This window comes from Lonchura striata, chromosome 12 (genome assembly GCF_050655825.1).
Source record: "Lonchura striata isolate lonStrDom1 chromosome 12, ASM5065582v1, whole genome shotgun sequence".
NCBI lineage: Eukaryota > Metazoa > Chordata > Aves > Passeriformes > Estrildidae > Lonchura > Lonchura striata.
Window position 1 is genome coordinate 20,618,572 of NC_140714.1, and position 26,413 is coordinate 20,644,984.

Below are 26,413 nucleotides of genomic sequence, written 5' to 3' on the forward strand. Positions count from 1 at the left end.
CACAATGACATCACTGTGATGTCACACAGCTGTCTGTGATGTCACACAGCTCACTCTGACGTCACACTGACATATAGTTGATGTCCCACAGCTTTCTGTGTTGTCACAATGACATCACTATGATGTCACACACCTGTCCATGATGTAACACAGCTCTCTCTCTGATGTCACACAACTTCTTTGTGATGTCACAATGACAAAACTGTGATGTCACACACCTGTCTGTGATGTAACAATGACCTCTCTGTGATGATCACTCAGCACTCTATGATGTCACAATGACATCTGTCTGATGTCACACATATTTTTCTGATGTCACAATGTCATCACTGTGATGTCACACAGTTGCATTTGATGTCACAGAGACCACTCTGTGATGTCACACATATTTTTGTGATGTCACTATGACATCACTGTGATGTCACACAGCTGTCTGTGGTGTCACACAGATATTTCTGTGACATCACAGCTCTCTGTGTTGTCACACGGACATCTCTGTAATGTCACACTCATCACTGTGATGTCACAGAGCTGTCTCTGATGTCACAGAGACATCTCTGTGATGTCACACAGCTGTCTTTAATGTAACACTGACATCTCTCTGATGTGATAATGAGAACACTGTGATGTCACGTAACACTCTCTGATATCACACAGACATCTCTGGGATGTCACACTGACATCTCTGTGTTATGGAGATTGTTTACCAAAGAGGAATTTCTTAATTGGACTCTGGTGATGGTGTTTTGATTTCATTTGACCAACTGGAGCCACTGTGTTGGACTGTCTCTAAGGGTCACAGGTTTTTCTTCAGTATAGCAGTAGTAGAGTTTTTAGTATAGAGTAATATAGGACAGCTTAATAAAGCTTTTGTTCAGCCTTCTGCAAACACGGAGTCAATGCACGTCATTCCCTGCGGTGGGGGTCCACCACAATAGGTGTTGACGTATAACCCTTGCATGGGAGAGTTAGGAATGGAAAAGCTTGTTGTTGGGAGGATGAGGCGTGACAACACCTGACCTTCAAATGCAGCTGCAAGAAATAAATTCCACCAAAAAACGGCAAAGAAGGGTTGACTGACAGACTTTGGGAGGGGCCAGGGGTGGCTGATGCACCCTCCAAGAATGTAAAAGGTGAAGCATCAATCTTGAAGATGGGGCAGCCACCTGGCAGGCAGCCATAGGGTAGGGGGCCTTCCCAGGCCTGTTCTTCCTTATTAGTCCTTCTCTTATGTTTTTGTAAATGTTTAATAAAAGTTTTAAAATTTTTGAAGTGAGCAGTTGTTTCTCACAAAACCCAGTCCTAAGGTGGGATGGTCATGTTACTCCTAACAGGAATGGGCTCCCTGCAGTTCAAGCTGTACTTCAGCCTGTGCTTTTCCGTACCCTGCTTTGTCTTCAGGTGGCAGCTGCCTTGGGCAGGTTACTCCAGACACACGGGAGTGCCAGTGTAGCCCCAATCCCTAAAGCTCTCACAGAGCTGGGCTTGACTCCAAATTAGGTAAGCATGAAACGGATTGTAAAGACTGTAGCACATCTGCAGTTTCAAGGGATAGTAAAGCCAGTGCTGCACTCTGAGAAGAAAGTCCACAGTCTGAGTTGTTGATATCATTTAACTAATTTGCATCTCACTGTGATGATGATGATATCATTGTGATGATGATAGTATCATAGAACATTTCCTTTTTTTTTTTCCTCCCCCAAATAAAATGGTGCCATTCAGCTTCTGGAGAAAAGAACTCTCAAAGGTGCAGTTTGGCAGACATGGAGGCAGAGGTGGGGGAGAGACAGATATGCCCTGGAGGGATGCTCTGGTGGGCTCCAGCATTTAAACAAGCTACTTTGATACACAGACTGGGCCATTTTCAATACTAAATTGTTACAGTGAGCTCATGGGCATTCTATTTCCCCTTTCCGGGGACCCTGTGACTCTGATCAAGATAACCCTGGACCCCTCCTTCCTGCCCCAAGGGGGTTGGCGGAGAGCCAGGGAACCCCACCCTGTCCAAAGTCTGTATAGACCCCTGACATTTCCTGTTTGTTCTCTTTTGCCTTGCTCTCCCCTTGGACACCACAGAATAAAGAGAGCTGAACCAACGTATTTTGGGGTAAGAGCCTCTTTTGGAAATCTTCGCCATCTCCTTATATTCTTCCCCTCACAGCTTCAGACCTCTGGGCTAGCCTGATATACAGGGGGCTGTGTGAGGGGGGGAACGTCACTAAATGGCTGCATTAAATGGTTTTCCAAGCCTTATGCTGGGCAGAAAGCTTTTAAAGCCCATGGGAGTTTAACCTCCGTGAGAAAGGCAGCATCAGTTCCTGTGCCAGGTGAGACATAGTGTTCAAAAGCTCAGCTTGTGTTTACAGAAGCCACCAGCCTAATGTAAGCAAGGCCAGAAAGCTTCTCCAGTCCTGCTGAGCGGGTGTGGCAGAGCTGTTGTGTTTTACAGCAGCTCCATGGCAGCGCAGCAGCTGCAGCAGAGGGCTCAGGACAGCCCTGGGGGGAGCAGGGCGGATGGAAGCTGAGCAAAGCCCCTGCTCTATGACTGAGGCGCTTTGTGCAGAAGCCAACAAAGATGGTGACTTGAAGAGATTCCTGCTGTGCTCAAAGTTTGCCTCTGAAGACTGAGAGGTGAGCTTGTCAGGAATCCCAGAAAACATCAGGGAAAAGGGTTTAGGTTAGTTGTTGTGATTAGGCACAAGTCGCCAGTGGAAAAAGAGCCTCTGAAGCAGGCTGTGAATCATAGGGTGTCTTAATTCTTAGTAGAGTATAGATTACCAATTAAATACAATTTTAATTTTTATTCTAGAAGTGTAAAAATATTCTAAGTTTTTCTGCATTCTAAAACTACTTTGAAAATTATAGAACTGTTGTGGGAAAAGGGACAAAATATTTGAAGAATTTTCTATGAAAAATAATCCTAAATCTTGCAAAATGAAAACTAAGCACAGTAGCTGCTGGTCTCAGGAGCCCGATGCCCAGCTGCTGCCTGCCCAGGACTGGCTGTGCCCACACAAGCATCTCTGCCAGTGCTGGTGGTAGCACCCAGGGACCAGAGCTGAAGCCCAAAGATGCTGCTGGAGTCAGATCATCCACTGGCAGGAGGGCTGCACCTCCTGTCCTGGCTGGACACCAGGGTCAGCACCTTTGGGGACAGAGGGCTCTGTGTTGGGTGGTGGCAGCATGTCCCCAGCAGTAGTGGGTAATACAGCTCTGGAAGGGATGCTGGAAACTGGCTTGGAGATGGCTGATGACAGGCACAGGTCTCCCTGGCTGAAGTGTTTGGCTGGTCTCGTGAAGCTGCAGAGGCGCTGCTGTGGAGAGAGCAGTGGCTGAGGCCCCAGCTGCCAGTGGCACACAGGGACCCTCCTGCACAGCAGGGCCCAGAGCTGGCAAGGCTCCCCAGCACGGCTGGAGCGGCTGGCACACCTTGGCCCAGCTGCACAGCTGCCCCTCGAGGCCCCGGCGAGCAGGGGACGGCTCTGGGCAGGCTCCCTGGCCAGGAGCGGGCCCCCGAGCGCCTCTGCCTTTCAGGGGCAATCTCGTCCCCACTCTTTCTCCTGCCCACCTTGCTGTGCCTCTGCCCTGTGCCCCTGGGGCTGCTCCTGGCCAGGCAGCCTCAGGGGGAGCCAGCACTGGCTGCAGCCCCAGCGGCCCCCCAGGACAAGGCCCAGCAATGGAGAGGCCAAGGAAAGCACTGGGCAGCAGCAGAACCCTCAGCAGAGTGCTTTGGACAGCCATGGACTGCCCACAGCTCCACTGCAGCCTCTCTGGACGTGTTTGCCCCTCAGGCACCCCTGCCCAGCCGGGAGCCAGGGCTGGCTCTGGCCCTGGGCTGGCAGCAGGGCTCCCGCTCGGGGCTGCTCCTGTGCCTGGGGCCTCTGGGCACTCAGGGCGGCTGCGGGAGCAGCTGCAGCGGGAGGGACGTTGGTGCAGAGTCCCGATTCCCCGGGGCTGCCAACGAGCTCCAGAGCCCTGGAAGCCGAGGCGCCTCCAGCTTTGGCTGCTGCCGGGCCGTGCAAGGGCAGGGCCTGGGGGAAGAGCTGCTGCCACACAGCCCCGCCGAGGGCTGAGCCCGGCTGAGCCCGGCACTGCAATCACCTCCTGTGCCTGGGCCCGTGCCTGGCATCGCCTTCCTTCCTGCAGCAGAGGCTGCCAGGGAGCCATTCCTTCCTCTAGAGAAGCAGCAGTGGGGCAATTACACTGTCATGGGGGAATGAGGCTGCTATGGGCCCTTTCCCACTGTGCTGGACTTAGCATGCCCAGATGTCACTGAATCCTCAAGATAAAAAAAGCCGTCCATCAACATTTTATTGTCAGAGAATCAAGGCAGTTATTCTGGCCATGATGTTGTTCTGGCCAGAACGTGCAACAGAAATAATTTCAATCACACATAGCCCGAGTGTGCAAAGAAAATCATGCCATGACACCCGAGTTTTACTCGATTTTGCCCAAACTTTTTACAGTCCAAAACCCACAGAAGTCCATTCATTTAATGTTCATTGGTCTCAATTTGCAAAGTTATTAGTACTTGTTTTCCTACTGGACCTGGATCTCTTCACCTCTGTTGTTAATAAAGGCCATACTCCTTGATTTCCCTCTCAGGCTTTTCCAGTCCAGGTGTCTCCAACTATGCCAGGGGGCAGTGTCTGGGGCTGATGCTCCTTGATGCTTGCTGATGATGGTTGTAGATGGTCATTATGTTTTTGTGTACCTTTTGGGTTATTCCCAGTTTATTGAGGTGTTAAGCTCATTTCCCTTGAGTGGTGTAACATCCTTTAAAATACCCATTAGAATTCCTTTCCCCAAGGAAAAGGTAAACCAAGCCTGACTAGAGAAATGAAAAAAAAAATAAAACTTGGTATATTATCCAACACACATGTGCAGAGCAAGGCCCTGGCTGCTGAGTGTCAGGAGAAGGCTGAGGGAAATGCACCCACTACGCCTCCTCTGCGACTCACTCGGCATCTGGTGCAGAAGTTTGGATACCTGCAGGGGTTGCTTGTCTCCTCTGGGTGTGTTCTTCCTTCCCACTGGGAGGGCCTTAATGGAAATTAGTTCCATTTCTCCTGCACACCAGAGTGGCAGCAAGTCAGAGTATCTCCACTGCAGGCTGGTGATGCTCTGATACAAGGAAACAGGCGTGCATACAAACCACACTGTGAAAAGCCAGTGTCCATAAAGGAGCCAGAGGAGCCCTGCATCTTTATTTGAATACAGGGAGAGAGTCCATGGGGACATCTGCTGGTGGGGTTTTCTCTCTCAAAGTTTTGGAGGACACAGCCTCCTTTTAAACTCCTGGCCACATGCTGCCCTCTTCCTTTCCCCACTGGCTGAGGTACTAGGGCAGGGGACTGCAGGGACCTTGTACCCTCTTTTCCTTTTGCAAGGTATTAGTTCTGGTTGCCATCCAAACTGTAATAGATAGATAATGAGATGATTGGCTCTCACAATTAAGGGATGAATATTTTGTGTATCTTAAGAGAAGCTTTATTGATGTAGAGTTATGTTATTGTGATTTGTTGTTTAGATGTTCTCTGTTCTCCCCACAGTTCCCTTCCCCCCCACTCCCTATTGTTCCCACCAGAGAGCCTGGGCTGTCTAGGACAGGTAGAGAGAAGGCGTGTGTGGTAGTCACATAACATTTGAATGGTGAGAGACACAGACTTTCCCAGGAAAATTCTGCAAAGGCTGTGAGAAAGCTCAGAGAAAGAAGAAAAACAATTATCTTCATTTGCTGCATCTGTTGTTTGGCACATGTGGAATGTGCTATGGAGATTGTTTACCAAAGAGGGATTTCTTCATTGGACTCTGGTGATGGTGTTTTGATTTCATTTGGCCAACTGGAGCCACTGTGTGTTGGGCTGTCTCTAAGGGTTACGAGCTTTTCTTCAGTACAGTAGTAGCCTAAGTTTTAGTATAGTGTAATATAGGACAGCTTAATAAAGCTTTTGTTCAGCCTTCTGCAAACATGGAGTCAATGCACGTCATTCCCTGTGGTGGGGGTCCACCACAATAGGTGTTGACGTATAACCCTTGCATGGGAGAGTTAGGAATGGAAAAGCTTATTGCTGGGGTGGCATGGGGGGACAACACCTGACCTTCAAATGCAGCTACAAGACATAAATTCCATCAATAAAGAGCAAAGAAGGGTTGACTGACAGACTTTGGGAGGGGCCAGTGGTGGCTGATGCACCCTCCAGGAATGTAAAAGGTGAAGCATCAATCTTGAAGATGGGGCAGCCACCTGGCAGGCAGCCATGGGGCAGGGAGCCTTCCCAGGCCTGTTCTTCCTTAGTTGTCCTTCTCTTACGTTTTTGTAAATGTTTAATGAACATTTTAATTTTTTAAAGTGTGCAGTTGTTTCTCACAAAACCCATTCCTAAGGTGGGATGGTTGTGTTACTCCTGACAGGAATGGGCTCCCTGCAAGTGGAGAATTTTAAGGAGTTTCTCTGGATCATACCTGGTGAAGTTTTCTGTTATTTTTTTTCTTTTGAACTGGAGTAGTCTAAAGAATTTTGCAGAAGAATGTTTTTGTGAACAGTCAGGTATCTGACAGGAGGTTCAGAGGTGATGTTTGAGACCAGCCACCTATTGCTCAATCTGTTTAACTACTACACAAACACTTCTGGGACACACCATTTAGGCTTACAAGAGTCAGTGCATTTGTGAATGCATTGTTATTTAATAGGAGCAGAAAACTTCTGCTTTTTGTAGCATCAGAAAAAGAGCCATGATCTGATATGAATTCCACGCTTACAACAATCAAGTTTTGTGCACACACAACACTCCAAGCAAGGGAGTTTTAGAACAGCTACTGAAGTGAAATAATGTGTCAAGCTGCTGTAAAAGGTGGAATTAACTGTTTTGGTTACTGTGCCCATCCCACCTGTGTTTGTAAACTGTGAATGTCAGGTGAAGTATGGTAATATGGTGATATGTTAATAACAAAAAGTAAATTTGTTTTAGTCCTATGTGCAGTGCTGGATTTGTGGCTTGCTGTTGTGCAAATTCAAGGGTACTTCATGGTTCTTCTTGTAGGGATAAAATAGAGAAATTTCCCGGGGAAATAGGTCCTGGTTTATGTTCCAGGAAGACTCTATGCTTGTTCTCTATTTTTATTTTAATCTGGTTGTTTGATTTGTAGGAAACACTTTCAGCACTTTGGCAGGGTTGGTGTTTGACTGGACAGTGGTGAAGGACCCAGAGGCTGATGGCTTCTCAGATTCCCACAACACTCTACGGTAAAGTAATTTCCTTTGGTCTCAAAAGTTGTTTCAGTCTGATGCATAAAAAATACTTCCCCACATCTAGGCAGTTTACTGAACTGGTGCCTAAAATTATAATGTTAAGGGTCAGTTGATTCAGTTTGGGTTTTTTTAACCTACTCAGCAGCCTGGGCACTTTGTTCTCTGTTTAATTTAACTGATAGTGTTAGTGAGCAGCTCTGATAGCTCTGATGCAATAATTAGAAATAAACAGATGCAGTCGTTGATCTTTCTGAAACATCTCATGCAGAAGGAAGATTTACCAGTAAAATTGTTATCTCAGGGTTTCAGCAGAATTTTATTTTTCGCTTTTGAAGGAAAAAAAGTCACTTTCCATTTCAGAAAGGAGCTCTCTGAGCCTTAAGAGTTTCAGGTGTCAGTGGACACTTAGTTCTGGTGTTGAAATAGGAGGATTCCTTGTGGGGAAACCAGTTCTCCTACAGAGCAGAATGGTTAACAGCCAGCTTCCATCCTCAAACTGACACTCCAAATACGCTGCAGGTGGGGTGGGGGGAGCCAGCAAGACTTTGCTCCTGGGCAAACACAAACTAATTTTTGCAGCCTTAGAGAAGCAGCGTTGGCTGGGGAAAGCTTGCTAAGCCCATAATACACCTGAAGCTGCAGGTACAAGTGAGAGCCAGAATGAATGGCTTAGTGGGACAGGATATCCCAAGTCCTGGTACATAAGGAGCTTTTTTTGTCAGTATAACTATTTGCTGATGTGGTTTTAACCAAACTAATATTGATATATACTCTACTGTTAGCATAACTATGATACCATAGAAATGTTCTACAGGTGGTGCAGCTTTGCAAAATAAACCATAAATTGTCAGGAATATGTTAATATCCATAACTGTTCTCCAGATGGCTCCACTGGTTTTTCTCTGAACATGCACATGAAGCCAAGCAGATCATGTGCATGCAGAAGGTGACACCCTGTGAAACATGCTCCTCTTTCCAAAATTTCCTGTCATTTGCCCATTCATGGAAAATTCTTTCCCCCTCTTTTGCTCTTTTCACTGAAATTTCTAACAGTTACTACAGGCTTTCAACTTGCAGACTATTTTCATAGTCATTTGTTAAATACCTTCTGGCTTCTTGAGGGAGGTCAGAGTTGCGTTCTGGCTTTGTTGAGCTATTGCTTTTATCAACATAAGCTTTGGGTCTTGCACATCAGTTCTTCTACAATACAGAGAGTTTTTGCAGTCTCACCTACTGAACAAACTGGAGAGATAATTGTAGACAACATGTGCAGTCTTGTGATAGCTCATCAGCAAGCTTCAGACAAACTTATCTGTCACAGAAATTAGCTGCAGATACCTCAAAGAATGAGTAAAACTGGGATATCTGGTCCCAGGCAAGTATCTTAAATCGGCTTAAAAATGGAAGTGGCTGGGAGTAGATGCTGGTGATGTTTCTCTGTGGGTTTACAAAGGTTGGTTAACAATTTTCTGTTCACTTTGTGATTCACCTTTCAGTATTTTCAAGTTCTTAGAATCCACCTACATCTCACCTTCCTGTATATTGGAAATGGAAAAAGTTGCCAAGCAAGGAGATACCATTCTGGTGTCTGGAATGAAAACAGGGAGTTGTAAATTAAAGGCAAGACTTCAGGAAAGCATCTATAAGGTAAGATTTCTGAATGTCAGAGGGGAGGATGGATTTCTGAATGTGTGAATGAGCATCTGTTTTTCTGTAGTCTCCAAAATGATCTTCATATCAACATGAATTTTTTCTTCATTCTTGCACTGTGTGCACAGAGCAGATCACTGTACCATTCACTGTCCCTTGCATTTTGTTGAGACAAAAGTCAAGATGAAACTAAAGAGCCAAATAATAAAAATAAAATGGCAGCAAATAATGTTTTTCGCTTCCAGATTCTAAGTTCCTGCTTCATGGTCTGCTTCAAACAAATGAGCTCCTTTTAATGTGGTTACTTTTCTTTCCCCCTCTATCAACAGAATGTACAGCCTGCAGAAGTCAGATTGCTTATTTTGGAAAACATATTTTTAAATCCAACATATGACATTTATCTTCTGGTTGGAGCATCAATTCAGTACAGAGTTCAGAAACCGAGGCAAGGGAAGATCACAGGTTTGTTCTATTCTTATTTATTTTTATTTTTAATGCGTTGTCTGAATTTTTAACAGCTGAGAAATTTTTAATTGTGTTTAAGCTACTATGTTAATGTTTAATACTGTTTTCCTAAGGCACACAGTGATAGAGCTGTTTAGTTCTTTCCATCAAAAAAATTGTGACTCTTAAGAATATACTCTTGCAGATTTGTCAAGGATGTGGAGTCAGGGGTAACTTAAAATGAGAGCTAACACTGTCATTTTAGTTGCTGACAGTCACTAAGGAATTGACTGACTTTCTTGCTTAAATCAAATTTAGATTAGTAACTTCTCTAACAGAAAATGTTTTATTGGCAAATGGATTTGCTCCACAAAGTGAAGCCTTTATAAATGTGGGTTATCTGGCTTTATGCCCATTTCAAAATGCAGTGCCTTGAGTTTTCTCTCCTTTTTTCCCTTTCGGCTTTTTTTTTTTTTTCTTTTGAAGCTGGAAATCAGTTGAATGTTAGGTCGAAATACTGAGATGACATTAGTTGAGAACTGCAGTTTCACAGACATTAAATTTTCCAAGAAACTGGTTTTGTGTGTGTGATGTGAGGGCAGAAGTGCTATTTTTACAAGCCACTAGAAATATTGATTTAGTATGTGCACTAGGCATCAGTAAAAAAGAATCAGCAATAATTAGCAGCAGATAGCCACTGCCACACCTGCTTTTATTGTTTCCTAGGTTTTGTTTCACGTCCAGAAATAGCAATGCCATCAGAGCAGTACGAGCTGCAGCTCCAGAACAACATCCTCCATCCCAAGGGAGATCCCTCCTGGCCAGTTGCCAAGCTGGACCAGGCAACATCCACGGTGACTGCGTTGCAGCAGGGCCAAACCAAGCTCATCCTGGTGCACAAGAGTATCCTTCCTTGGGAATGCTTCTCCAGCCACCACTCTGTGGCAGGAGACAAGCTTTCCACCCTTGGCAACACAGAAGGATCAAGTTATCCTCATTTGTATTGAGAGTCTGGAAATCAGGAGCTGTGGAAAGCACCACTGCTGTGAATTCAGTCTCAGCACAGCTGTCTGATGCCTTGGAATGCTTTAACAAATTGAGTTGGCAAAAGATCACTTAAATCACGTCTGTTCCCCTCAGTCACTGTAGAAATGTATGGGGCTTTATTTAATGTTTACATTACAGTCATTATATTCTCTAGTGAGATCTCTCCAAAGTGCTCGATGTCCTGCAGTGAAGTGGGGAGAACGTTTATTTGCAGTGCACACTTAGCTTTAGAATAGCCAAAGAGGCTTGAGGAGTCCCAGGAGAATGCTGATCTTGGCTCGTGCTGAGCCATGTGTTCCTTGACTGAGCCGCAGGTATCCGCATGCAGGGGGTGTCCCGGCTGCCCAGCAGCACTGTCTGTGTGGTAGCTCCTGCATATTTGGGTTGGTATTGCTGCAGTCTTCTGGCTGAATCATGCAAGTTCTGGCCTTGTCTCTGTGATTTTCATGCTGTATCTCCACGCTTCCGTTCAGCGTTAGCTTTCACAGAAAAGGAATTTTATTCATAAAAGTAGCTCAATGTGAAATAGGTTTTACATACTTTCTTTTATCTCTGTAGTCAGCAGTTTAAAATAATGAGTGTTCATCTGCAGAGTGTGGGCACCAGAAGCAAAATGCTTTTCTCCATTGGATTAAGAGGCTGCTGGTTTGTGCTGTTCAATATTTCCTGTTTTGCAGGATTTACAGTTCATCCAGGTGACAGATGGGTCCTGGAAACAGGCAGACTTTATGAAATTACAGTTGACATGTATGATAAATCAAGCAATAAGGTGTATTTATCTGATGTAAGTTGAAATGTTTAGATACTTTTTTTCTGTGACTGTCTCCTAAATCCTGACTTGCTTTGGAATTATTTGAGTGATTTCTTATTTACATTGAGACAGGACAGTGCAAAGCTTGTTGTTTCTTGCCTCTTCATTTTTTCCTTTGTTTTGTTGTTGTTACTTTATAAAAATAAAGCACTCTAGGTGATTCATGTGAAGTTATTGGAGTCTGAAGTGCTGTAGAAAAAAAATGGAAGTTGGGCAATGTCTTTTAGGTTGGATGGGGCTTGGAGCAACATTAAATCACCCAGTGCCACCCCTGCCATGGGCAGGGACACCTTCCACTGTCCCAGGCTGCTCCCAGCCCCAGTGTCCAGCCTGGCTGTGGGCACTGCCAGGGATCCAGGGGCAGCCACAGCTGCTCTGGGCACCTGTGCCAGGGCCTGCCCACCCTCACAGGGAAGGGCTTCTTCCTTAATTCTATATACCAGGTACCAAATACACATAGTTCTTAAACTACAGAGGGAACGAAATTAAAATAATTCAGTTGCAACAAGAATAAATTTATTGAATTACTGCTTTTGAGAGTATTTGATCTAGGGGAATATAATTTTATTTCCTCATAATTGCTTTTTGGGATACAGATCTGAGTTTGAGCTAGAGCTTAGTAGTGTGCCTTTGGGACAGTATATTCATGTGTTCTTTTATGTTGAAGAAGGAAAAAATTAGAAAAATACTGTAAAATATGAATTACTTAGTGGTATAAATATAGGTACTTTCATGTTAAATTACATTTAGCATGAAATTTAAAAAGAAACTTTCTGCAGAGTTAATGTCTCTAAAGGTAAAATCTTACTGAAAGACTGAAACTTCCACAGGGAGAGTTCTAATCAGTTTCAGCAGCGGGTCTTTGAACTGTGTGATTAAACATTTGCTTACTGACTTCTTGTTGTATGTTTAGGGCTTTCTGTCCCCCACTGATGTCAGTCACCTGTGGCAATTTCTATTTCATGTTCTGGTTTTAGAAGATCCGAATTTCTACAGAGCTGTCCGGAGAACACTTTGAGGTGCTGCAGTCCTCTCTGAATGGGTCCTGTCATTATGTGAGGGCTGTAAAGGCAGGTCAGACCACGATTGATGCTGCACTGACATCAGTTGTTGACCAGGTGTGTCTGTGTGAAAACTCCTCTGCTTCACTGGTAGGACTAAAAATAATTGAGCTGTGCAGTAGTGACTTCCTGGCAAAAGGAAACCTAAGAATGACATGGGTCTGAGCTGTCTTTGAACAGATTAAGAACCAAATTCTAAAATCCTTTCTTCATGAAAACTGCCAATTGAGTCAAAAGAGGATTTGCTTACATTAAAGACTGTGGGATTTTGCTCCCGAGCCTGTGGCAAACTCCTGTTAGGGCAGTGGTGCACAGCACTGATTTCTTTTCTTGTGGCAGATCCTTGTGCTGGGCAAGGGGCCTCTCACAGGCTGAGGGAATTTTACACTTTATTGTGGTAGGATCATCACTCATACCCTGACCTTGTTCTGCAGTCAGTTACATTGGGGAAGTTTGCTGTCAGTTGGGAAGTGCCCTTAAACTCTGGAATGACAATTTGCCAAATGTATCAGCCTGCACATTTCTCCAAATTACTATTCATTTACTTTCTGCTGGTTGGGCAGGCTGCTGAATGTATGGCTAACTAGGGCACGTGGTGTGGAAGTGAATTGCTTTTGCTTGAAAATTCAACACTTCAACCCATTTGCTGTAAAATCAATTTAGTGATTCCTTGGGCAGGATTTAGCAGCTCCTTCAATGTGATACACCTCAGTCATTTTGTGTGTCAGAGATGTTCTCTTCCGTGGAAGAGCATCCCTTGAGAGTTGTTTTTCCCTCAGAAATGCAGTAACAGTGTGTTGTGCCAGAGGGTTGTAGCACTGCAATGACAGCAGAGCTCTGAAGGCCAATGTTTGGGAGGGAGGACTGAGCAAGGGCTCTTTCAGGCTGAATTTTGTACACAGTGGATGAGCAAAGAGTAAATATAGGTGTTGAGCCTCCAGATTGGTTCTCCAAGTGAGGTCTCAAAATAGGAGCGATGAAAGAGTATCTTTTTTCTTGCCTTTTACATTAATGTGGGCACCTGGATCTTCATAACAATAGCACTCCTTTAGTACAGTGGCACACCTTGCTGCCAGGAGCTATTTGCTCACTGGGAGCTCTGCTCATAAGTGGTCCTAAATAGTTTTCCTTCCTCTCTGAGGTGTTTTCAAGAACATGTCTGTACCTAAGGACTAAACATTAACTCTAGGAAGATCTGTGGTTCCATTTATAACACCATGGTTTTGCACTTTGCAGGATGGAGGTGTTCACACCTTACCAGTTCCAGTGAGAAACCAGCAGGATGTGGAGATCCATGTTCCAATATTGCTTGTACCCAGCATTCTGATGTTTCCTTGGCAGGCAAAAGCAGGAGTCTACCAGTACACCATCCAGGTATGCCAAAGAAGTACCCAGCTGCAGGGTGTGTAACTCAGGCAGGCACACTGAGGCCTGACACCACTGAGCTAGGGCTGACTGTGGATACTTCAGGCACAGTGGCATCCAAAATGTAACTTGCAGGAACTTCATGGGACATTAGTTACAGGAGTTGATATGCAGTTTTAAAAAAGCACCAAGAAACCAACAAACATAAAAACCCCACTGACTTGTACCTCTTGTCTTCCCTTCCTCTCTCCCTCATGCATGCACCACGCACCTGTGCCTGGAATGGTTTGGAATTCCAGGAGCATCCTACATGCAAAGATCCACAGCAATCATTAGAGGCTGCCCTTTGCTGGCAAGGATGGGAAATATGAATGGGAGTGTGAAGTGACTACAAAGAAGGGCATGACAAGATTAATTAGCAGCACTCTGCCAGCCTTGGACATCAGTATTCCTCACTGGCCACACACCTTGTGCTCCTAATACAAAGTTCCAGGGAGGCAAAGGTCCCAGCTTATTTACAGAAGGGATGATTCCATATTTACTAGGTGTGTCTTTGCTCCCAAGCTGTCAGTTATTCCTTTTGCTTCATGAAACAAATGGTTTGTATGCCAGTATCCAGTATCTCCAGTCTAAGTAGGGAAAAGAAAGTTGTGCTTTCTCAGCCCAGACTCTTATCCCAGGCCAGTGATACCCAGACCCTGCACTCAGGTGTTGGATGCACAACTCCTACCTGTCCCTTTTAGCATAAAGTGGTGCTCAGTGTTGGATCTGTATTAAGTAAACTATAAGCAAATAGGCAGCAGGACACTTGGTGCCAGGCTCTCCTCCCAGGTAACAAGGGATAGGATGAGAGGAAACATCCTCATGTTTAGCTTGGATATTAGACAAATTTTTTTCACAGGAAGAGTTGTCAAGCCATGGCACACGCTGCCTAGGGCAGTGGTGGAGTCACGACCCCTGGAAGGGCTCAAAAATTATGGGGTGTGGGACCTGAAGACATGGTTCAGTGGTGGACTTGATAATCTCAGAGGTCTTTTAGAGCCTTACTGATTCAGTGACTCCATGGAGAGAATCAATCTCACAGGATTAAATTGCATTCTCCAGTGTGAGTCTAAGGGCAGCTACACTGAGTTAAGCCCTGCATAACTCGACTTGTCTGTTCTGTGGGATTGGTTTGGTTTACTTCATGCTATTCCTGACCACACCAGCAGAGTGTGGCAAAAATTCTTAGTACTAAGTCTGCATTTGCAGTACTTCATAATTCTGCTGGAATTTTCCCAGTAAAGGAAAGGAAATGTGGTTTTGTTTCCTACGTCTTTCACAGTTCTATTGTCACCTTATCTTGCAAATATAATGAAGTATTTCACTAGAGAACATTCCTTCATGGTACTGCAATAATTGTCTTACTTTACTCTGATGTTCTTCTATAAAAACATAGAAACTTTTTTCTCCCAAGATTTAAATTTTGCTGAAACTGAGACCTTTCTTCTGTTCTATAGATTCCACAAGACACGTGGTCGACAGCATACACACAGCTCAACTGTTCCTGCCTCTCCATCAGAGTTTGCCTCCCACTGCATAGCTTCAGTCAGGCTATTTCAAATGGGTGAATAAAGTTTTTCTGAAAATAAATTGAAAGGGATTTTTGGATCTAGCCAAATTCTGTTGATAGCTGAAGTAACTCCCTCCAGATGGTACCAGAATGCCTGGCAGGTTTTCCTTTGGCAGCTGTCTGGTTTGTTGGGGGTTGCTTTGTTCATCTTTGTGCCAATGAGATGGTTTCTGTTGCCTTCCTTCGGCGCAGGCATGAGAGGTGCAGAGCAGCTGTGCGAGGTGGGCACGTGGAGGTTCCTGGGGAGGGCACTGCTCCCAGGTAGCAGTGTGGAGCTCCTGCCAGGCTCTGGCTAATGGTGAAGCTGCATGGGAAGCTGCTTTACCCTTCCTCTCTCTCCTCAGTGCATACTGACTGTCAGAGACAGAAAGCGTAGTGACGTGTCTGGGGTTTATGGCAGGGACCTGAGACTTCATAGTCATTAAGACTATGCTCATCCCCCTGTTTCAACTGAAACACCTTTACAAATATGCTGAGCCCTTGGATTCTTTCAGCCTTTCTCACCACATCCCATGCATCTCCTGTAACACATCTCTGCCTGTTTATTTGTCTGTGTCCTTCTGTAATCAGATTGTGCATGTGCTCTGAGAAAGGAAGATGGGAAGATGGGAAATGACCCTCCTCTTAATTTTCTTTTTTTTTCTCTTTCCCTGGTAAAAATTACTAGCTAAGCTCCTGTATAATTTAGACTTGTTTCTTTTCCACACTCTCCCTCTAGAGAAGATTTATCACCTTGTTCATTTTTAATTATGAAATTGGTTAAAGGAAATGCTGAGGAAGTAAAAGAAATTAAAACAATATACATTTTAAAATAGCTCCAGTGTTCACCCGTGTTTTACTCTGATGGAACTTTTGACATTTGTTTTGGTGTGTGAAAGAAGCCAAATATAAAACGAAAGGTAGAAATCTTCTCATCTCTCTATTGCTTTTTAAGTTCTGAGGTGTTATTTTATTTGTATGTCCTATTCTCAGTGCATTCCTGGTTTTCACGCAAGATATCCAAAGCTGTGGAATGTGAAAACCATGTCCTTGATTAAATGTTTGCAAGATTTTTCCCTCTGTATTTCAGGCTCAGGGTGGAAGTGGCAACTTCAGCTGGTCCTCTTCTAGCCAGGCAGTAGCCACAGTGACAGTCACAGGAGTGATGAGCACGGGGAGTGATGCTGGGCTCAGCATTATTCGGGCGTTCGACGTGCGGAATCCGCTGCTTTGTGGCAAAACGAAGGCAAGAGATTCATTGTTCTGTGCTTGTTCTTGAATGTGGCTTTTGGAAACAGCAAAGGCACTGAGAATGCCATAGGCAATCCCCTTCCACTTCCTGCCCTGTGGCAGGTTAAGTGATTCCTTTCAGTTTGTGCTTTAGGGAATCCAGCACTGTCCAGTGCATTAATCTGACTCCCATTTTTGCCCCTTCCTGATTTCCTTGGCAAGCCTTTTTCCCTGTTGGAAGTTTTAAGTGCAAGAATGAAATGGTAATTAACTCCTGGCCTGGCCATCCAGGCAGACAAGCCAAACTAGAAATTCATTCTGTAGGGTGATAGGTGGGTGCTCTCCCTTGATACCAAAGGGTGACAGTTGTTACAGGATGTACAAGGAAATTTCTGTCTGGAGAAGTAACTGAACTGAGCACTGTGCTGCAGACGGGCTGCAAATACCCGAGTTGGCCAAGAAAAAACAGTACTTTAGGAAAATTAGGAGAAAATGGCAATAAAAACCATAGCTCCCAAGAGGGATTTTGTGGTGTCTCTTCAGACCATCCCCTGTTTTTAGGTCATGGTGGTCACTGTGTGTGGCTTGGAGCGAGGAGAATGCAGGAACAGTACATATGGTGGCCCAAAGGGAGGGGTGTGACATGAATTAAAATCTGTTCAGAATTTAGCTTACACACTCACTCTGAAATAATTCTCTGAACAGCCTTAGATGCTGCTTTTTAGCAGTGCAACAGTTACCAGCTGGAGACACAGGGAGGAAGATTTTTTTCAGCTAAAACTTCTTATCCTCAAACATGAGTCAAAGTCTGAAGACAGAAAGAAACCTTCAGACCATGTGAGCTTTCAGAGCAGTGTATTTCAGAATCTGAATAGGTTATTTTTGAATGCTTTTTTTTCCTGTGTTAGGAGCTGCCTTCTGTGTGAACAGCTCTTCAGAGTTCTGTTTACTGATCTCAGTGAGTCAGTTTTTAGTAGTAGTAGTTTTAGGAGTAGTTAATCCACACAGATTACATCTTTAATTCTGTCCCATATAGTTTGGTATCCTGAAGCCAGTTGCAGAAGATTAAGTAGTTAAGATCCTGCAAATAAAAGCTGTGATTGCTGTGAAATCTCTGGTCTGAGGTAGGTTCTTTAATGGATGCTAAACCTCTCCCAGCTGGTGATGATAGCCCCTGGAGATAGCACACAGCAGTCCACACTTCAAAGTCTGCAAAGCAGAGGAGAGAATGACAGGAGCAGCAGTAAAAGGGAAGCTCACCAAGCTGCTGTGGGCTTGGGCTGGCGTGGAGCAGAGCAGTGACCCAGCCTGTCCCTGTTCCGTCCCTGGCAGGTGTCCGTGAGCGAGCCCAGCGCCATGGAGTTCACTTCCTGCAGGTGGAGGCACACGTGGGGCAGGTGCTGGAGCTGCCCCTGAGGATCAGTGGCCGGACCAGCGTGGACAGGGGAGAGCTGGTCCCCCTGAGCGACTGCTCACAGCTGGAGCTGGGGGTGGAGCTGGAGAACCCTGGCGTGTTCAGCCCACTTGAAGGTGCTTTAACTCCCTCCCTGGTTTGGAAGTTAAATTGGTGACAGGTCACACCTCTCCCAAGTCACACTTCTCCCTTAAATCACTGATTCATAGTTCTGTACAGTATCCCCACAGAACTGCCAACCTCAGAGGGGAGGGGGTCCGAATAGTTTTATTTTGAGGATATATTTGCTTTCTTATGCAGAATGGTTTGAGTTGGAGAGACTTAAAAGTTCTTCCAGTCCCACCCTCTGCAATGGGCAAGGACACATTTCACCTGTCCCAGGCTGCTCCAAGCCTTGTCCAGCCTGGCCTTGGGCACTTTCAGGGATCCAGGGGTAGCCACAGCTTCACTGGGCACCCTGTGCCAGAACCCTACCACTCTCTCAGCCAAGAATTCTTTCCCAGTATCCTGTCTAAACCTTTTCTTTTTCAGTTTCAGGCCATTCTCCCTTGTCCTGTCCCTACATGTCCTTGTAAAAAGTTCTCTCCATCTTTCTGGTAGGCTGCCTTCAAACAGCTGTGTGGAATTTGACGACCATGCCTGGGCATTTCTTTCCAAATAAGCTCTTGTATATTTTTAATTTATCTGACAGGAAGACTTAAGCCAGCTGCTGATTTCTGCAGTGGGGTGAGACTGAAGGCTGAATTTCAGGGTACACCAGGCTGGTGGTTGTGTACACCCACGGGCACGTGCGCCTCAGTGCCAGCATCGCCATCGCCGCTTATCTCCCGCTGAGAGTGAGTCTGCTTCCTCTGCTCCTGGAGAGATCCAGGATCCAGCACTGAAGCACCTTTACATGACAGGGAGCAGGTTATGCAAGGAATAGGTTTGAAAAACTGAGTTGGGTGGGTTTACATTCCACCACTGGCTGGTTCAGTGAAGAAAATAAGAAAGAAGCTGAGTGCAGGGTCAACAGATGGAAATACAGAAGAGGCTGCTTTGTTGCCTCATCTGCAGAAGCCTAGCACTGACTGCAGGCTGAAGTCTGAGTATTTCACCATAGCTTTCCCTCAATATGGAAAAAATGTTAGTGCAAATACTACGGATTTGTGTTTATAATTAATGTAATGTGATGTTGTGAAACACAAACTGGAAAGGTTTTTGTGCACTAAATGTCAGGTTAACTGCTGTGGTGGTGAACAGCACAGGCTAAACCAAGGATGCACATCAGTGCAGAATTTGTTAGACAAGTGTGAAGTAAAACTTGTGTAGGAGAATAACTACATACACTGAATTGTTCTGGAGAGAGCACTGGCAAGTGAAAGTACAATTTGACGTAATTTCATCCATTTTAAATACTTCTTTGAAAGTATAGCAGAATACTATCTCTCTGTGCTCAGAACAATATATTAAGGGTCTCCCTTTTGCTGTAATTCTTCATGAGAGAGATGTGATTAAAAGGCAGCTAAAACTTCTCTTTGGATCTGTTGCTTCCTTTGAATCTAATCCAGCTGGACAGAATCCTTGTGGATTTTAGTGCATCTCTGTTTTTCGCTAAGTGTGCTGAAAAACCACTGCATGGGAGAAATCACAGCCTTATCCAAGTATAGCTGTTCCATTCAGAAGGAGGTTTATTTTGCAGAGCACAACCAAACAATGTAAATAGATGATTAATTTTCAATTAATTAATTGATTACAGGCTATCAATCTACCATCAGTTGCTTTAGTGACTTTGGGTTCCTCCAAGGATGTGTTGTTTGAAGGAGGACCCAGGCCATGGGTCCAAGAACCTTCCAAGTTCTTCAGGAGGGTTGCTGCTGAGGATGCAGAAAGCATTGCCTCCTCTTTACTTGAACGTGCCACACCTCGAAACAGCAACCAGCACTGGGTTAGGGTGCTGTGCAGGAGCCTGGGAAAGCAGGTGAGTGCCAGAAGGGCTTGCTGTTGCCCTCCATCAGGTGTTGAGAACTGGCTCCAGACACATTTATGGTGCCATATGCCTGTTATGTATCTAGATGCTTTTATAATGAGCCAGTAAAGAACTTGGGTAAGTACATTGTTTATGCATTTTGATGCAGATTTTAGAGTGAGCATTTCACAGCATTACATTAAAAAGTGGTTTATGATGGGTTTATTGCAGTATAAACCCAAGTTGTGGAAGCCTTGTGTTGTGGGATGCATTGAACATCCTAATGAGTGCAGGTTCAGTTTGCATGAACAGGATCAGAGCAGAAGGTTACTGAGCAGGCTGACTCCCCTGCCTTACCTGCTTCTCTTAACTGTGTTACCTTCCAGTGTAATTCTGTTTATTCTAACAAATGGCAGCCCCAGGAATTGACTGCTCTACTCTCTGTGCAGCCTTAGTGAGCATGGCTGTGCTCATTTTCCACTTGGTTTTGTTCTCTCCAACATACAGAAGTGATTTCTCCTGCTTTACTCACCCCCCTCAGCCCATGAAGCTTTTAGCTTCAATATAGTGTTCTTCTGCAATTCTGCAAGGCTTAAGCATTTTGGTGGGGCTGCCAAGTTCCACTGATTTCCTCACTTTGCAAAGTGGAGCTGTTTCTGTCAGTGCAGATTCCAAAGGAACAGGCCTTGCTGTTGGTGTGCAGCTCTGTGCAAGGCTGGCTGTCCCCAGCACATCACCCCTGCATGGCTCTGCCCAGCACCAGTGCGTGGGGGCATGGGGCAGGTGACCAGAGCTGCTTCAGCCTTCTCTGCTTTTAGATCCACTTCACTTTGCTGAAGGCTAGAAAAGGAGTGTAAAATAAAAGATAAGATGTTTTTGAACACACTGAAGTGGCTATAAATGTTGCCTTTGGGCTGTTCTGTTCTCACTCTGCAAGAACACCTGCAGTTTCCATTCTCAGTTACATGAGATTTGTTGTTTGAATCAAATTTGATAGTAATGAACATGAACACTGAGGAAAGAGTTCCCAGGAACAGTACTTTCATAGTGATAAAGAATTGTTCTTGAGATGTGCTCCCTCTTTTACATCTTCCTGTGTCTTAATAGTGCTGTAAATCCCCAAGCACTGTATTTTTGCTTTTCATTCTGATATCACAGTGTAACTGAGACCTGTGGAAATACAGCGTGCCTGAACTAAACTCTTTCCTCATTTGCTGTTTTCAGGTTATTGCCTTAACAGTTGGGAACAGCCCCACAGTCACCAACCCTTTCCCAGTGGTTGAGCCTGCTGTGGTGAAGCTCATCTGTGCTCTCCCTTCCCGGCTGGCTTTGATTCCTGTTTATGGCAGCCCTCAGCTTGCTCTCTCCAGCCCTTTGCTCCAGCAGAGCAAGCAACTGGTAAGCCTGGGAAGTATCAGGAGAAGAAGGTGTTCTTAGAGCAGAAAACTCAGTGTTTGGAGCTCCATGTGTGAAACATCGCAGCTGCTGCAAGAGGAGCAGTAACTGGTGCTGTGGCCACACTGTGCCCTTGGGAGCCCTGCACAGAGCAGGCTGGGGGAGTCCTGCAGTAAATGGACAAGAGAAACATGTCAATTCTCAGGCATAAGGAACTTTGCTATTCTGTTTTTCTTGCTAACAGGTATTGTCACATGTTGGCTGCTGAGTAAGCCACATTTGGTTGTGTTAATATTCCCTGGCAAATGTAAAAGTCATCCTCCTTCCCTAAAATGAATCATTTTAAAGAGCTTCTATGTAATAACAAGAGGAGATGGAGACTTTTGTGTATTGTTAGCCACCTCAGAGCTCACCTGCTTTTCTGGCTCCATTATGTGTCAGCTTACCTTGGGGCACTGCTGTTGCTAATGCATTTCACCAGAATTGCAACACCAGAATTTTGAGCTTTAACAAACAGCAGTGTTTGTAATAATTTATTTGAATTTTAAAAACAATTTCATTGAGCTGTGGTTCAATTTTGTTGTTGTTGGTTTGGGGATTTGTTTTTTTCTTATGGTAATTCACTGTCTAAAAAGCCCCAAAGCCATGCTCCAGTAAAACCCCTTTAGGGTTCAGAGATTCACAGAATGCTCTGAGTTGGAAGGGACCCAAAGGGATCATGGAGTCCAACTCTAAATGGCCCATACAGGACTTGAACCTACCTGGAGTAAGCAGCACTATGCTCCCACCAGCTGAGATAATCTCAGGGCTGTTGGAGCACAGCTGAATGCCTTGCACTGATGGCTCCTTTTAATGAACATTCCTTATGCATTGATGTTGTAACAAACCTCATGGAACTCAGCACATGTTTTCTTTAATGATTAAAAAATCCTGTTGTATTGGTTCAGTTCAAAATATTCCTTCTGTTTCAGGTTCCTGTTTCCAATTACCACAATCCAGTGCTGGAGTTGGCTGCCTATGACCAGCAAGGCAGGAAATTTGATAGCTTCAGCTCCCTTAGTATTGTGTGGGAATCCACAAATAAGGCCATTGCTCGTATTGAGGCGGAGCTGCCAATGGAGCTGACTCTGAAGGAGGAGGGCAATGGTCAGAAGAAAATGCAGGGTATGAGTGGGCTGAAATGAGCATTTCTTTGTTTGAAGGTCCGGATTAAATCTGTTTGGCAGTGTCTGATCTTGATTAAAGAAATTACTGTAATCTGCAGTCATACTTCAGTTTTACATCAATGTGCATTTTTTAGTGTGTGCTATTAAAGAGAGGGGAAAAAAGGAACCAAGTCCAATGTCTAGAACCTGTGTTGAGAGAGAAAGTTCTTGTCTGATGAGAATGAGCCTAGAGGAGCTGGATGTATTTCTCATCTTTGTTGCATTCTAGGCTTACAAACTGTGGTAGCTGACCGTGAGTTTGGAACTGCTGCCATCTCTGCCACTGCCACTGGATTCCAGCAGCCCCACCTGAAGGCAGCCAGAGCCCAAACAGCGGTAACAGTACCTGGGGGGATTTGCCATTTCCCTGTGGTCAATGCTCAGTGTTCTGGTGGCTTTATTTCCCCCAGACACAGTACTGTACAAATCAGGCAGCTCCCTGGTGCAGTCTGGTTCATTCTGCAGAGGTTTGATACTGGTTCATGGTTTTCCTGCTTTCCTCTGCACTAGGTGCTGCTATCCAAATCAAATTTGTCCAAATTCTTGGAAGTTTTTTAACCATCTGAGCAAGGGCATTACAGAGAAGTGTTTCAGTTGGTTTTGTTTCAGTTTAGGGTTTTTTAATGAATCTCTGCTGCTTGTCCTTCACTAAAGCAGCCATGTGCTTCATGCAGCTGTCACTGGGGAGAGCAAATGGATTATTGCCCCTGCAGAGCTGGATGGGAAAGTTCTGCATGAGCAAAGCAAAAGCTGACTGATTCCTCATATGGACCATGTGTTATTCTGGGCTCTGAATGATGCTCTGTTTTCTTTTTTTTCTTTCTGATGCCAGCCATAAGCCCAGGCTCTCATTTTAAAAGTCATTAGCCATTCCCTGAAATACTTAGTGTGTTGATACTCAAGCTAGGGAAGAAAGACAGTAAAAGGTAATGATGATGAGCAAAGAGGGCAGGTGTAAATAGCTGGCAGTTTTCTGTGTATGTCACTTTTGTAAGCTGAATATAAGGGCAGGTTTCAGCCTGTGGAATAACCTGACATGTGCAATAACTGACTCTTAAAATATTCTGCTTTCTAACTGGAATTTCTGTATAATCTTGTTAGCAAGATTTAAGTGGATTTGAACTATATGCAGTACCTTGAAAACATACTTGAGGCAAAAAGTTAAATATGCACTGAAAGGTTACAGGGTTTAACTCAAAGCAGGTAGCAGATGGGCACCAGTAATGTGAAATATTCTGTGGGCCAGGTTCCTCTCAGCTTGGCCCAGGTATGGCATCTGCTTAGTAAATTCTTTGAGAGGTGATCTTTTTTGCCACTTGGTTCTTGACTTTTCTGTGAGGTTTCCACTCTTCTCATGTTGGGAAAGCATGGTGTAGATGAATTTCCCCTGAATAATATGACTATGGCTTAATGAGAATTACTGCAGAGACACAGTTACTTTGCTGCTGAAGTTATTTGAGATATTTGGTTGTGGTTTTTTTTTTTTTTTCCCTTAGAAATCGAGATGTAATATGGATACTTGATGTTCTACAATCATTTTGTAGTTCACTGTGCTCTGCTTTGTTAAGCCAGTATTATATATTCTTTCTTACTTTTCAAAATAATTAGTAAAGAGACTGCTGTAAACTCTGCCTTGAGTTAAGAGAACACTGGCATATTCTTAAGTTCTATTCTCTGTGTTTAAATTTAGGAGGACTCTGTAGATGCCAGTCCTGCTGCACTTTGTGGGCTCATGAATGAGTTGTTTGTTTTAAATGAGGTGACGTGGGTGCATTTTTCAAGTACATCAGCAATGGGCTGCTCTGCTCTGCTTTCAAACCTGCCCGTTCTCCGTTCTTGCAGCCAAAAAAACAAACAGAAATCTAGTGGATGGGATATTAAGATGCCTTGACTGTTGTTCCATGTTTAAGTGGAACACCCTATTATGCCATTAGGGAAAGATCACATCCTTTCTACATCAAGGAGATAATTCTACTAATGAGGTGAAATGGGTACAGAGTACTGACTTCCTCTAGAAATCTTTTCCTTTTCTGAGCTAATGTTGTTATGAGTGAGTGATTAAAGCTGCATTTGTTCCAGTATTCATGTACTTACATTTAAGGAAGAATTTCTTTTGGTGGCCTGCTAAGAAGCATGAAAAGATGAGCTGGAGCTAGAACACCTTGTGCATGTTCCTTATCATTCTGTATGAACTTGGGCCGTGGCTCAGAGTTAATACCCTATCTGTGCTTGTCAGACATCATTCACTGATCCTGCAGTGCTGGGCCCTGGTCCTCTGCCTTGGCCAGGGGTGCAGAACAGAGCAGCCCTGAGGATGCCCTTCCCTGTGCTGACTGACTGAGCCCTCTGGATCTTGTGGGCATCTCATCCCTCAGCCTGTGCTCTGAGCTTTGGTTGCCTGCCTTAAACATCCTCCCTGCACACACAGGACTCTGCAGTGTTGTGCCTCTTTCTGTAACTGCTACCATTGTTCTTGCAGCACGAGGCTGTGCTCCCAGGGCCTGCCACCATTGAACTGGTGCTTGTGGAAGATGTGAAAGTGAGCCCCACTGGGCTCTCCATCTACAACCACCCTGACAGCCAGGTGAGGAGTTACTCTGCTGCTTTCCAGCTGCAGGGAGGAAAACATCACACATTACTGATGCTTGAGATGCTGCTCAGCAACCAGGATGGCAGCTCCGTGCTGAGAATCTTTGGTGCCAGGGAAATCCTGGATAGCCTGGAGGTGAGGGCATTCCCAGGGAGTGTCTCAGCACAGCTGAGAGCATTCTGAGCTGTCACATGCAGCTTTCTAATGCGAGGCACTCCCTGCCATCTTCACCGTGTCAAGGTTTATTCCTGAGATGATTTGGAAATGCTCATCTTGGAATGCTGATTATTCCTCAGTTTTCACTTTTCACAGGATCCCAGAATGCTTTGGGTTGGCAGGACCCTGAAGCTCATCCTGTTCCAATGCATTGCCATGGGATGCCACTCACTCACTGGGTTGCTCAGGAGCCCACCCAGCCTGGCCTCGGGTTTTGGGCTCGTGCAGGTGTGGCAGGCTCACCTGGGCATACAGCCTGGCATGTGTGAGCCAGCTCACGGGTCAGGAAGCCAAAACCTGCTTTACCCCTGTGGGGAAGTCTTGCCCAAGTAAGTGTGTGACTGACTGCCCATAGCTCACACAGCCCATTGAGGCTCTGTGGGTTTTGGCTGTGTGGGGTTAGCCCAGACCTGTGGACGGGGCAGGTGAGAGGCAATAGGCAGGGGGAAATGCTGCAGGTGTCACTGTACGGGTGCACCTGACTCCTCTGGAGGGGTGAATTGCTCAGTGTTTCTGAGGAATCGCCCATTGCTGGCAGCTGGCCTGGAAGAGGGAGCTGTGCTGTGCTGTGCCAGCAGTCTGTTCCAGGTTGGATGTTCCCTGTGCAGGTGAAATGTGAGTCCCCAGCCGTGAAGGTGCTGGAGAAGTCCTATGGGCTGCCCAGTGATGTGGTGTACACTGTGAGCCTGGCTGATCCCAGAGTTCCCAGCCAGGGCTCCCTGTCCACCAGTGTGACTGTCTCCAGTCCCATGACAGACCAGTCCATCACCATCCCAGTGACAGTGATCTACCTGACTGACAGAACCACTGCACCCGTGAGTTGTAAGTTTAGCTCTGCACTCCATATGCCAGCAGAAACCTTTAATTTCTCTGATGTTTATGAGGTTAACTCTTAAAGCAGGTTGGAGAAGATGCTCCTTTTAACTCAATATTGCCTCCTCTTAATCAATTCAGCAGATGAAGCCAGTTTGGTGAGTCTTACCAGGTGATAATCTTCACACTTTTTGCACTCTTAGCAGGGACAGCTGTTATGATCATAGGTAAGAGAAGGAAAGATTGCACAAGAATTTTTCTCCATAGCTTCTTACAGTGCATTAGCTGTAAGATAAAAAGGAATGATTGCCATGCAAAATTATTTTGGTTTGTTTTTCAATTGGCTTGTGGCTTACCATGCATTTTTCTCACCGAATGAAC

General features: G+C 45.0%; 1 protein-coding gene across 1 annotated transcript; it reads left to right on the top strand.

Moving 5' to 3' along the window:
* Positions 1 to 2,514: 2,514 nt before the first annotated feature.
* On the top strand, positions 2,515 to 26,168 carry LOC146766305 (nuclear pore membrane glycoprotein 210-like). The gene is given in 20 exon segments (XM_085590197.1): positions 2,515 to 2,578; positions 7,150 to 7,246; positions 8,135 to 8,198; positions 8,660 to 8,899; positions 9,232 to 9,364; positions 10,091 to 10,249; positions 10,708 to 10,776; positions 11,071 to 11,177; positions 12,182 to 12,322; positions 13,502 to 13,639; positions 16,312 to 16,467; positions 17,784 to 17,823; positions 17,826 to 17,981; positions 18,557 to 18,607; positions 18,610 to 18,701; positions 19,604 to 19,825; positions 21,038 to 21,211; positions 22,180 to 22,372; positions 22,643 to 22,749; positions 24,893 to 26,168. Coding segments are annotated over 20 exon segments (2,697 nt in total). The 3' UTR covers positions 25,187 to 26,168.
* The last annotated feature ends 245 nt before the right edge of the window (positions 26,169 to 26,413 follow it).